This window comes from Gouania willdenowi, chromosome 4 (assembly GCF_900634775.1).
Source record: "Gouania willdenowi chromosome 4, fGouWil2.1, whole genome shotgun sequence".
Taxonomy (NCBI): domain Eukaryota; kingdom Metazoa; phylum Chordata; class Actinopteri; order Blenniiformes; family Gobiesocidae; genus Gouania; species Gouania willdenowi.
Window position 1 is genome coordinate 15,578,950 of NC_041047.1, and position 14,181 is coordinate 15,593,130.

General features: G+C 37.9%; 1 protein-coding gene across 1 annotated transcript; it reads left to right on the plus strand.

The window, feature by feature from the left end:
* The first annotated feature begins 55 nt into the window (after window positions 1–55).
* Window positions 56–13,956, plus strand: ppp1r2 (protein phosphatase 1, regulatory (inhibitor) subunit 2). Its single transcript, XM_028445455.1, has 6 exons — window positions 56–459; window positions 6,789–6,896; window positions 6,976–7,059; window positions 8,587–8,690; window positions 10,230–10,421; window positions 12,296–13,956. Exons 1-6 carry the CDS (start codon window positions 320–322, stop codon window positions 12,313–12,315), a joined length of 648 nt encoding a protein of 215 aa, XP_028301256.1. The 5' UTR covers window positions 56–319; the 3' UTR covers window positions 12,316–13,956.
* The last annotated feature ends 225 nt before the right edge of the window (window positions 13,957–14,181 follow it).

The following is a 14,181-nucleotide window of genomic DNA, read 5'->3' on the forward strand; positions in this document are numbered from 1 at the left end:
GTGCGCGGTTGAGATGCCAAATTCGTCAAATTCTCGCGATACTTTAAGACAACCCGCCTAACACTCGCGTTCCTGTCCCACCACTACCAGTCGGCGATCAGCCGGGGAGAAGGCGTGACAAAACGGCTGTGCAGCTACAATTCTCCTCCGGGTTACCCTGTCTGTTTACGGGGTGTAGGCAGTGAGTTATGAACGTGTTCATGGTGGAAGTGAGGCTTTCATTTCTTCAATAAACATCGCACAGGAAGGAGACATAAAGCTAGTCAGTCGAGGGGGGAATAGTCCTAGGCCAGCCGGTGTGACGGTTCAGCGTGTGGGAATGGCAGCTCCCCGGCCGATAAAAGGTATCCTGAAAAACAAGTGCAGCAGCACAGACGTGAAACCTCCGCCGGAGGAGGTTCACACCGAGCCCGTAGAGACCGAGGAACCCACCCCTGGTCTACCGGAGGACGAACAGAAGTAAGTGTTTTCCTCTGAGCGTTAGTTAGCTAACGACGGCTAAACACTGGTTAGCCTCCATTACTAGTGCTTTGGGTCCAGAAGTTTCTGGGCTTCTGTAGTGAGTGTCAGCGACTTGTTTACCCCGATGTCGTTAGACGCGCGAACTGGTGTTTATGCCTTTGTTAGGCTTTACGTCAGTGTAATTAAGGTATTATTAGAGATGTCCCGATATAACTTTTTCCCTTCCGATACAATACCGAAATTGCAGCTTTAAGTATTTACCGATACCAATATCAATCCGATACGATATCAGCACGAATCATACATATTACTTATTTTGTACTGTGGAATGTTAGAAAAAGCTTGATCAAGTGATGTTACTCAAACAGAGAACATTAGTGAACAATTAAAGTTCACTTCAGTTATTTTCTACTGTCTGTATATGATGGGAACAACTGAGGACGGGGACAGAAACAACAAAAACTTGCCGGAGCGCTTATATCAGATTTTAGATGCAGTCCGACAAAATGCGATATTTGTTTTCTGGCTGATATCGGACCGATATCAATATTGGATCGGGGCACCCCTAGTAATTAAGACTGCTGCTAACTATTGTAATGACACAAACTGTTATATCATTAAATTGTTTTTTCTATATTCATAAGTCTTTGGCTCCAACAATCCTGAACTCGTGAAACTCTCTTGCAGAAAGTCTGCTAAGGAGCTTCTCAGCTGTGTTTAAGCAAGGACACATTGAAAACCTGGTAGACTAGCACTCCTCCAGGGCTGTGTTTGGACACATCTGATATAGGTTGTTTGAGGGGGTATGGTGCCCCCCCTTGACAACAGAATGACCAAAATGCTCCCCTTTGACCTGTCATCGCCTCTCTGTCAGGGCCGTGCGGTAATGGTATACAGTGTATGATATGCTAGAGGCCCTAGCCTTTTTACTATAGGCCTACATCTGAAAACATATCGAGAGGAAAACTTAATCATTTTATACAGTCTTCTAGCAGCATTATTTAAACTGCAGTCTTCTGGGAAACACAGCTTTAAGTTCATACAATTATTTTTGTATAGAAAGGACAAAGTCAGAAAGCAGGGCCAGAAAGAACTGGTAAAAGATGAGGAGAGAGAGCAAGTAGTTAAGAGTATGATCTGTCAGAGAGGACATACATTTGATTTGGTGATTTTATGAAATTTAGAAAAAATAAATATCCTTTTCTCAATTAAAATGTTCCAGTAAAAAAAAAAAAACAATAAGGTATGGCAGGTGTCTGCATTTTTACCAACGAAAAGAACAAAAAGTAGAAAGCACTCAGAGCGCGAAGTTCTCCACTATGCCACAGCTGTCCCTAATTTTCCATTGCCACCTAAATGTTAGGCTGTTGCTATTGGTCGGGAGGGACCCGGACCTCAGACAATCCTGACTATAGTTTCGGCACTTCCTGTGCGCATGCATCCGAATACTGGTAGTTCTGTCACTGCCGGACCCGTGTCCTTCTAGCTATAGTTCCATCAGTTTTATTTTAGCTCTAATTCAGGAAATGCCCTAAATGTTTATTTTTTTTTGCGTATGTATTTTTAAAGGTGTAATTTGCCGTGTTAAATATGTTAAAATGAAAAAAAAAAAAAATGTCAAATGTGATGGTGGTTTTTGTGGGATTGAAACTTCACATCAGCGGAAGGAAAGATCCTCGAGTGTAGCGCCTGAGGCCACTCGCCCATCCTAACACGGTGGTAACACTTGCACATTACGTTTATGTAGGTCCGGCAGTGACGGAACTGCACATGCGCTCAGGAAGTGCCGGAACTATAGTCAGGTTTGTCTGAGGTCCAGGTCCAGAACTATAGACACTTCGCAAATGTTATGTTAGATTCAGGATACTGATCAGGCTCATCCCCAAAATCTTATCACTTGCTCTTTATCACATTTCAGATATTTCCTAAAAATAAAAAGTCATGCCTACGGAATAGTATGCATATCCTCTGCTGCAAAGTTTGACAAATATTGGATAGACTATAAATTGGATGAGATGAAAACATGTTTTATTAACTTGATCTCCATACCTGTTGTGCTTATTTGTTTTTGGGTTTTTTTGTTTATTATGAAATATTATTATCACACCCCAGTTGCTTAATATTATAGAAAAAGCTGTTTTGTGGTTGGTTAAAGCTGAAATGTAAATGTCAGCGACATCAGTCCTTGTGCTGTGTTCATTCTGCACCAGCAGTTCTACGCCTGTCACAGTCTTCTTTTAGCTTCAGGGTGAGAAATTAGGCCATGAAAGGATAGTGGTTCTTAGTGAATTTTTTACATGAGGTGGTTCTGGGTTGATTTAAAAATAGCCTCTTTTTTGGCTGCCTTGAAATGAGATTTGAGGTGGAGGGGTGTTGCTACCTGTGATCCAAGTATGGTATGTCTTTTTCTGGACAATCAATGAGATCTTCATAGGCTGCCTTTGTTTTTTTACTGCATGCTTAAGATTTACTGTTGACAATGACTAATAGACTAATAGACAACTAAAAAGCCTTCCAAAACTACATTTTATTATCAGTTTACATTAAAAAAAAAAAGCCTCAATCTTGACGAGGAGTATGCATTGCCATGAATCTGACAATACGATTCACAATTTGCATGTCACGATATGGTAATATTCAGATACTAAAAAATACGATATACATCAAGATATATCGCGATATCAATATAATTCAAAATTTCATACAAAATGGTATGAAATACAATTTATTATTATTATTTTTTTAAACTTGCGACAAGTGAATGGTAACCAACTGTAATTCAAGTACCAATATAAAAAAACAAATGGTATGTTTATCAAACTGTCAAATAAAATTTTTAAATAAAATTAACTTTTGCTTCTAAAACAGATTCAAGTTCTTAAATTCTTTAAAAAAAAAAGAAGAAAAAAAAGTAACCGCATACCCACTATGTTTTATGAAAATAAAGTGTAATCAACTTCCAGCTAAAGTGCATTGAGTTTAACAAGGTCTGATGTGGTTCACTGACACCTAAAAATCAGGCATTTATGTGCTATGCATATGTTGGCACAGTTGTAATTTTTTCTTCAAAAAAACATGATTAAAAAATCAATCTAGACATTTTCTTTGGATCTATACAATAATCGAGCGGTGAAATATGATATGATGAATTAATCGATTTTTTCCTTAATCTTGACTCGTTAATATTGTTTCAAGCAGCTGGGGGGGTCAGGGCGATCATATGTTTCCTGTGTAATGTATTCACCCTGCTTTAGTTTCAGCTCATTGTGCACAACTCAAAGGATATCCTGAACCAGTCCTACACATGTTTCTGTTTCAACCATTCAAGAATTCACTCCCAAGCTGTAGACGTACTGTTTGCAAACACTAAAGCTTGACTAAACACCTTTAGAAGTTCATAAGTGATTGATGAGGGAGTGCAGAAACAAGCTAAATGATCTGAGTGTAAACATCAATAATATACTTGGTCAGGTCACACAAAAAAACACGAGATAAAACAAGGAACAATTATAACAATAGTATTTACATATTAGCAACCAGTTCTGATTATACTGTTAATCCTCCACCATTATTTAGTGAAAAGTGAACAGCACAAGCGCACTCATGTATTATTAATGTGATCATGAAATTGGGCCTCGTTTTCATTGCGCGAGTGCCATCCCGACGGCGTGTTAGACTATTTTACAGACAGGGAGGAAATTAGCTTTTTTCAACACAGTCATAAAAATCTCCCTAAGAGATTATACTGTCTGATCCACTGTAGTAGAGGTTTTAGTCTTAAAAAGAAATCAGCATATTTAATCTTTCTGACGATTATAATGATGGCACAGAAGTTAAAAGAGAACTACTGACAAAAAATTCTGTATTGTGTATATTATTTTTTATTTTGATTTGTTAGTCATTTGTAGCCTCACAAAATAGGATGTTAATAAAGACCAAGTGCATTGGGGTTATTGGATGAATGAGGACATAGTGGGATATTTATCTGTTCTCAAATGCAAACAACATGATGAAGGTAATGTTTTTACTGGATGTGCAAAATAAACCATATGCAGATGTTTTTACATGTAGTTGCTTTGTGGGTGTTTTGAGCAGTGTCTTTTTTGAATTTGTTTAAGTCTGCTTAGTGTATGCAGTGTTGTTAGTCACCACCCACATTAACACAGACACTTATTAAGTTACCTCACTGAATGGATAGGTGAAGATCCTCTTTGGAAACTAGAAATGGACCCCCTGTGCTGGTCCATAAGTCCTAGCATTTGTTTATGGATTATTGCGTTTTTCATTTTTAAATATGTAAATCAGACAAGAGTTAACTTAAAAGTAAGTTACAATGCAGTGTTTTATCAAACTGTTCCCTTCTTCAATTTGATGAATTTGTTGGATTGAAGTTTTACTTCATCAAACAGACTTAGGATCTAGTATCGTACTTCATAATATCATCATAACACTTTGGACTTTTTCACTACTGTGCTTTTTGCACGTTCTTCTCGACCCTTCACAGTGTGACAGATGACAAGAGCTTAAGAGATGGTTTCAGCCTTAATGCTCGCTGGCCCTCATTCAAACTTTGTGTAATCTCTTGATGAACTGTCTGAGTTTGAACCGAAAAAAAATTAAGGATTAATGCTACTATTGACAGAATGTCTACAATTTCAAAAAAGAAGCCAAATCGGTCACGTTTACACCTGGAAACACACATATACTGGCTTTAAACATCTTTCGTTTTTGTGGGAAGCCAGTCCATGTTGAACATTTATTCAGGTTCCTTTGAAACAATTTTGCTCTACTGGTGCTTTTGTTGAAGGTTTCCGTCTATGCCCCTCTCTGACAATGAGTTCTCCTGAAGTGTGATGTGGCCAGCTTTTGACTGTCCAGAGACAGAGCACAGAGATGCTGTTCAATGTGTTTTTGGTGTTGCTATTAGTAACTCTGATGGTGAGGATTTTTTACGAGCTTCCCTAATTTACTGACAAGACTTTCAGGAAAATACATTTGGAAGGATTTACAATTGAATAAGCTGAATGACTCATCGCTTAAAACATTGCAACACATTTCAACATGTTCAGATGTTAGAGTGAGTTAGGTATTTTGATGAGGAGATTCAGTATAATATAAACCCATTACTTAGCTTTCTTTTTTGTCATTAATGTGGCTGCATTTTCACTTACTTCTAGGGCTGTAGTCAACCAAGGAAATGGTTGGTCGACCAAGACTCTGGCTAACAGTTTATATAAACAGTTTAAACAGTTTATATAACAGGTTATATAAATGGGCAGAAAAGGGGCCTTCTATCCAATTCACATTTTACCAATAAAAAGTATCTAACAGTAAAGGCAGTAGTAATACTGTACAAGCAGTAACATAACTACAAATTATTACTTGCTGTCATGTAATAACCTCTCCGCAATAGGAGCCATATTGAATCATTGCATCCAGCAAATCTGTAGCCAGTTTTTTTTTTTTTCTCGTGAACATAACGATGTATTAAAAAAATAATAAAGTGAAGACCAGTTGTTTGTTTCCATTCCGTTTGTAGAGGCTTTTTTTGTCAGTAGTTTTTAACAGAGCTCTCAGGTTTGTGGCAGTAGGAGATGGATTTAGCATCACCCTCTCATCTCTCACTCCTTCCTGTCTCCAGTGAGACGTGACCTTTACTTCAACTAACAAGGTCAGAAATGATGCACGGTGCCTGTAGCAGTGACGGGGTGAGGTAGAGGTGGTTTGATTGGGCTCGTTGATGCTTCATGGTTTTTGGATTTGTGTAGTTTGGTAAATAAATACTCTAAGTATGAAAAGGGAAGTGAGACGTCAACGTTTCTGAAGGCCTTGTGAATTTGCTTTTATATGGATATGTTTTTTTTCTGTTGGACTACAATAGTAGTTATCTTTAGCCTCTCTGAGCTCTTTATCCTGGTTTCTTTTTACATTCTCCTCAGATCTAGCTAAATGCTAGAGATTAGTGTAATTATCTACAAACTTGTCGCTAACGCTAAACACCATTTAGCTCCTTGTAAAACAAATGGGATAAAGTTTAAACTGACAGAATTAAAGTGTAATCCTCCTTTTACCTTAAACCCCTGACACCCACATGTTTCCTTGACACAAAAGCAAGCACTGTGTCACTTCCAGAGGGGTTCAGAAGCTATATCAGAACAGTCTACATTTCTGGGTTCCTAAAATAAAGTGGCACGAGTGAAAACTGGGGCATAGTGAGTCCTAGATTAGATTTGCGTGGATCCTTAAACCTGAACGTGGCGTACAGTGAGTGTCTTGTTAAATCCTTCTCCTTCCTCACTCTGGACCTCTCTTTGATCACTTAACAGTAAAAAATCAACAAAATGGGATGAGATGAACATCCTGGCTACGTACCACCCAGCCGACAAAGACTACGGCCTGATGAAGATTGACGAGCCCAGCACACCTTACAACAGGTTGGAAGATGAAAGCGTCGCTGCTTAAGTTACAGATGTAATTCATTGGGTTTTCAGTTTCACTCCTTCTCACTTTCAGAATGGTCGGCGATGATGAGGAGGAAGGGGAGCTGAGTGACTCGGATGGGAAAAGTGGACTCGCAGCTGATGACCTGGCGTCAAAGTAAGAAGAAAAACGTACATGAAGAGCACAAAACACAAGATCTGTACCAATTTTAGTTTTGATGCCTTTTGTCTCCACTTTCAGTTGCTTGTATTTTAATGAAACAGTAGAGAGGACAGTTAAATTCATGCATCACCTAAATATGAAGTTAAAACAAATTTCCCATTATATACGCTGCTTGTGCATTAACAACTAAGGGTATGACGCAATTGAAAATAAGTTTTACTCCTCTTTTAATAATGATATGTTCTATACTTTCGTGTCAGTTGCAATCGCTCACTGTTAAAAACACACTGACTGTTGAAAACACTTCAGCTACTGAATGTTCATCTTTCCATGTTCTTATATGCGCTTTCATCCTCTTACTTCAGATGCAATACAGGCTGCATCCTGGACTAGTTGTCTTGAATTTACACAAAGCTGTGTTTTATCATACATATGTGTTGCTGCATTTTATATATTAAAAGCACATTTTATGAATGAAGTTTGATTAGATTTGATACTTTCAGATACTGAAACAAACATGGTCTTCAGCTGCCATGTTCTTCCAATTTAACCCAATCACCCCTGTAATTGTTTATATATACTGTGTATAATTATAAAATGAATTAGATGCTAATGGAGAGCAAGAAATTTCAAAGCGATTTATAATGTCTGAAGAGTGGTTGGTTGATGTAGAAAAACGTTGATGTGCCTTTCTGAACTGGTCTCATATTGATGGTGTTTGCCTCAGGCCATTGTGCTGATATTAGTGCAATGGTGCTGTGGTTGGGTCAGCTTGTTAGTGTGTGCACACCACAGAAAGGAGAGTGATAATAAGCTCCAGGCCTGTAAATCAGTTGGCCGCGTTTGTTTGCTTTTACAATGAGCACCTTCCGTTGTTTTACATTAAAGCCTTACAGTCCAGATGTTACAGCAGCTGTTCTTTCCTGTGTCGTCTTAGTTACATTTCCAACGTTCACCTGTGCTACATCCTCTCATCTCTCACTTCTCTACTTGTTCTAATCATAAACCTGGTTTCCTTTTTTTCTCCCTTGGTCACAGACTCTTCTCTTGGTGAACTTTTTCCCCCACGTGTTTCAAGTTTTCTGTGAGGTTGAGCAGCGTACAGTAAATGGGAGCTTCTCTGAGGCAGTTTCACATATTCGCTAACATCCACTCAGCCATAAATCATTATTTACATTGTCTAGTGCTGTTAAAGCTCTCTGTGTGTGTTAAAGATGACAATAAGTGGCTCTTTTTGTTTTATGCAGAAATAGACAGGCACACATGCCCACATCATGACACAGATGTCTGAGCACTCTCTCATCTACCTCGCCTCATACTTCACCATTTGTGCCCCTCACACAGCTCTATTGTAAAGAGTGTTTTGAGACTCTTTACAACAAAGGTGTTGAATCTTTACCTGATTTCACACAAATATTTTGTACTGTTTTGATGTGGTCAGACCAAACTGTAAAATGGTAGTAGCATGTTGTCTGCTTCGATTTAGAACTTGTTGTTTTTGTTTCCGTGGTGCTTGATAAGGCTGGTGGCAGCTGAGGGCTCAGAGCCTCGCTTCATGAAAGCAGAGGAAGAAGAGGAGGAGAGCAGTGAAGAGGAGGAAGAGGAGCTGACTCCTGTGGAACAAGGTTGGATTTTTTGCTGCACACAAGCTAAAAATTGAGGTTTTTCCTGGCTTTTCAAATAGTGACCAATCAGCTGATCAGTGTGGTTTCACTTATCGGCCTGTTTCGTGTGCATCTTGTGCACTTCTTTCAAATTTGTAAATTAATAGATTGATAAAAATAATCATGGGCCTGGTTTGTGAATGGTGGACTTTGTAAATTTACCTTTTCAAAGTGAGATCTCATACTGTCCTTTTCACACATTTTATTTAAAAGCTCTTTTCAAAAACTCAATGACACTTTACATTTGTTAAAACAAGTAAAAAATTTTTTTTACAATAATAAAGATAAATACTGATAAAAATACATAAGCTTGTAGGAGTGTGGAAGTAAGGGAGATCTTTCGCTTTGATACATTGGTTTTACAAAAGTGCTCGGATATGTGCATCATTCCCGGGTAGAGTCCCGGATTTCCACCTGCTGGAGACCCAGGTAGTCGGTGTTTTTGTGCTCCAGGTGTCACCTGTGTGGAAGCGAGGGGACTGCCCTTGTTTCCATACCGCTGCTGAGCTGCTCTCATCAGTTTTTAAAAGTGCTTGTATCAGCCGAAAGTGGCTTCAGCTGAAAACCCTTGTCCCTCCTTGGGTCAGAATAGGTCTAATATTAATAATATAAACACTATTAAAACACTAAAGAGCTCTGGAATAAAATTACAAACGCTGTTAGGTTGGAAATATCAACAGAGGGAAAGAGCTTGTTGACGTTTATATCCCTCTCGACCTATGGCCCCCCAGGTCGCACATGCGCAGAGTGTGAAAAGTCTTATTGCACACAATGCGTCCCACAATGCACCTGTTTTTTTCTAAAAATGACCATGTTACTGTGTCCTCTGCAGCTGTGAAAAAGACTGGATGTGTCCTGACTCCCAGAGTGGGAGTTTTAGTTTTTTTTTTTATATAGGGAGTCCACTCTGCATTTTCTTTACTTTCTGCTGACTTCCCTCATCCGCATATTTTAGACCGTCCTTAGACCTGACCTTTAAATGTCTGTTACCAACAAACACAACTTAACACAATCTAAATTATTCACTTTTATATTCAAAGATCTGTTCTTTGGAGAATGCAACCAATGCTCAGATTGAGAACTAGAACATTTAATCTATAAAAATATGTCTACAAATTTGCTGCTTTATACATTTGATTTGCCATGTTTTAACCCTCCTATGTACAGATACACAAAGGGTATATTTCACTGATGTCACCACCTTCCTTTAGTTGTGTCAGTTGTACTTCACCGGTTCGTGTCATAGCCATACTTTGAATACATTTATTCAGCTTTATATAATATTATATAAGGCAGTGACTATCACCAATGCTTCAGGCTGTACTAATAATTAACCGTGCATAGAAGGATAGAATGTAGAGAGGTTGATTTGGTTGACAATACACTGCTTAGCACTGCAGATATTGAAAAACAATCATTTACTACTAATACATGTGTTTTTTTATCAAGGTGTCCATTTATTGCCTCTTCTTAAACATATAATTGTTTCTTTCCTCAAAGCCAAAAAGAAGCATTTTCAGATGATGAGGAGGATGCACTACAATGAAGGCCTCAACATCAGGCTGGCTCGCCAGCTCATCGCCAGTGAGTTAGAAGAAGATGAAGATGTTGATGCTGATGAAGAGATGAGGGATGACACAGAGGAGTCGAGGGAGGAGATGGAGGAGATCACCGTCGACCCACCACAGGAAGGTTAGCATAAATTGAGACTGCTTTCTTGTAGCCTCAACAAAAGAAATCAGAACTTATTGAGATGTATTAGTTTTGCTCACTGTATAGTGTTTTTGATGTACATTCATTATCAATGCAAATGTAATGAATGTTTTTTTTTTCTTCTTTATATTCAATTCAACTTTATTTATATAGCGCAAATTACAACAAAGTCATCTCAATGCACTTATCAAAATATAAAATTAATAATAAGAAATAAAAAACCCAACAAGATCAACATGAACAAGCATTTAGTGACGGTGGGAAGAAACAACTCTTTTTAACAGGAAGAAATCTCGAGCAGAACCAGGTTCAGAGGTGACAGCCATCTGCCTCGACTGGTTAGTGTTAGTGGACAGAAGGACCAACAGAACAGGATAGAGAGATAGAATATCAGAGTGTCCCAGACTAGTTGAGCTGTGAACCACAGATCAGGGAGTGCCATCATCAGCTTCACCACACCTGAAACAGAAAAGCGAGAGAAGGGCGAGGAGAAGGCACTGACTGCAGAAAAACATGATACATTGTTATCAAGTCAGCCTGCCTTGGCCTTGGCCATGGGCCTCACTCCCAGTGGCCTAGTCAACACTTATTGTAAAGGTGATGAATCTCTTTCCGTTTATTGGTAAGCTAACAGCGACTCCATGGTCTGTAAATGTGACCCTTTCTAGACGAGTAGGGCACGATAAAATCGTTTTTTTTTTTTTTTTTTCAAATTCTGTTTTATTTCTTCCCAAATTCCCAGTTTTTCCCAATTTGATTTAAAAAGATTTTTTTATTTTTTAAATATTTAAATTTTTTTACTCCTGTCAGGAAACAAAACAAATACTAATAAATTAAAAAAACTCACAATTAAACAAAAATGTATGTCAAAAATAAAGTAAGATACAATTAAAAGGTAGATATAAGTTGTAGTGACATGAATTATTCTGACCGCTCCTTTTTAATTATTTATATGTCATATAAAGATGTATTAGTGTGTTTAGGAGTCAGTGATGATTTGCGTTGCTTTTTAGATGTGTTTGTGGTGGTTTAAGACGAGTAATAATAATAATAAGCGGTCCCTGGAAACATTTCCCCATTAAAAAAAAAAAAAAAAAAAAAAAACATTCTTTGGCCCACGGTGACTGCGTTTCATGCTGATTTTGCCCATTTCCGCATTTAACCGTTTTCATTGGTCGAGTCTGTAATTCCATCCACTATTTCATTAACGTTGATTTTTTAGGGCCCTAGACGAGCCCATGTCCGCTCTAACGGTTAGGTTATTTATTAAGAAGTTTTTTTTAATATTTTGTTGCAGTGTTTAATGGCTTTGAATGAGAAAGCTATTTGTCCAAACGCTGTTTTGCATAGTGTGACGCAACAGTTCCCTTTCGAGTACATCTACTATGTTCATGAAGCTACTAATAAGGAATTAAAAAAAACAAAACAACAAATGTACATTTCCATATATTATCCTATTTTTAAAGCAAATGTCATAAAGTCATATATGTTGCAAATCTGCCAATTATAGAAGTTTTTCAATTGTTTACCATTCTGAGTGAGATCTCAAATGACCGTCAAACAAAAAACTTGTGATTTATTTTAGTTGCTTAGCAGAGACGTACGCTGGTCAGAACAAGATTAATGGTTGTTTTGTTTTTCTCTCAAAGCTCATTAATTACCTATGCTGTAATTGCTGGAAATATGAATTTGTCTTCAAGTTGTTCTTTACCATTTTTTGTGATTTCAAATTGATTTTATGCATTTCTTTATAAGGAAGGTTTTTATAATTTGAGTCTTTTGAAAAAAAATGAAAAGAAACAGGCATGCTTTTTATCACTTCAAGGTTGTTTCCCTCTTTTTGTCTTTACCAGTCGACTCGTTGGACTCATAGATGAGACGTCGATCCCATCTTCAGCCCTGTGAGTTGGCCTAAGATGTCACTGTGCACTGTGTTGCAACACTGATCTTCATAGCCTCGTCATCCAACATCCCATCAGCTAAAAATGTCCCAGTCGTTTGCCCATCTACAATTTCAATGACCTGTGCAGACACAAGTTTGTGACTCAAGAATCAGTTCGACGCATGAGCAAAGACTGCTCCTCCTCCTCCTTGTATCTTCCTTTGCCAAGAATATCCTCCTCCCACCTCTGTGATGCAGACACTGAGTGCAGGATCCAGGGCTGGTTTTGAGAAAGTCTCCCGTCTCTGGTTACTGCACAGCTCCATTGCAGACCACAATCAGCAAGTCACCCCGAAACAAGCCAGGGGGAACCCCCACAACCTCACCATAGAAATATGAGACATGACGATGACACTGTTATTAATTTCTCAGTGGATTTTTTTCCCCCTCTTTTGACGCTGTAAAGAATTTGCCTGAGTAGAAACAAAAAAGGTTTGTCGTGATTTTCTTTTGTTTACCTGACTAAACCATAATTAAGAACAGTTGATGTTTTATATACCTTAAAGTTAAACAATTGTTATAAAAAGTTTATTTTAAACAAAAAAACATATGCACCGCTACACCAACACTACGGCTAATCTGTAACTTATTACTTATTCAGAAAGTTATAACTCGGTTTGCCTGAATTATAAGTCTACCATTTTTCCCAGATACGTGTGTGAGAGGTATGATTATTAAATGGTGGAAGAAACGGACACGTTAAAGTTTTCCCCAAACCAGTATCTTGCTTTATCGTTCTGTTTTAAAGTTTATGATCAAGCTAATGCTTGGAATTGTTGTTAATGCTACTGACTTTAAAGACTTTGGTAAGTTAAGTTAAGTGTGGTAAAGCTGCTGTCTTTGTTTTTTTGTGAAAAATGGGATCTCTTTAGGTCCCATCCCAGTTTTATGTCTTAAATCGGAGGCTGCAAGAGTTGATCAAAAAAAGGACAATCAATTTTTGAGCAACTTTGAATGCATACTTTATCGATCTGGAAGTTGTTGAGTCCGACAATGAAAGGAGGACCAAATTAGGCTTTTTTTTTTTTTTTTCTGACCCTTTAATGGCTCACTGTGATTGGAAGTGTTCAGCTTTGTATTGTGGAAATACAAAAACATTATCCAGCTGATTGACTACTGCACGTGTTCAAATATGAGTGTTCATTGGTGTTTTCTCCTTTTGACATTTTCATCCCACAATTTTGTTAGTCAAAAGCCATTGAAAGAAGAAAAAGGCCACTGGAGAGTTCCCTAACACTGCTGTTTTCTTTTTAGATCCTTGAATTGTGAAACAGATGTGACCACTTTGATGACTGAGGCATTTTTGTTTAACCCCTAAGAAAAACAGGACAAGATTGTTCAGAACCTGACTGATGTGATGGATGGCAATCACCTGTCAAAATGTGCCTCCATTGTATGTGTATACATGTTTGGAATGAACAGGTTGGGCTCAATATTTGTGCTTTTGTACTTTTGTTTTTGTTCAACCACCTCATGTCTTACTGTTTTGCACAACCCCTGTTTTTATTTGTTTTTTCCAAGTTTGACTGACTGGTTAAGATCCCTATGTCAATAAATGACATTGCATCTTCATCAGATTCTTTGTTTTCAAATATGCTTTGTGGTGTTTTATTAAATCCTGTTATAAGAGTCAATGTCACTTCTGATTTGTGTTTGGGGTAAAAACGTGACAAATCTGCTCAAAAAAGTGTAATACACCTCTGACATTATTATTTTAAAATAATGTCCAGTCGTTGAATCCATGAATATACAATGGTTTTTATTGATTTCACGTGCAAAGAAGCTTTAAGCAAACAC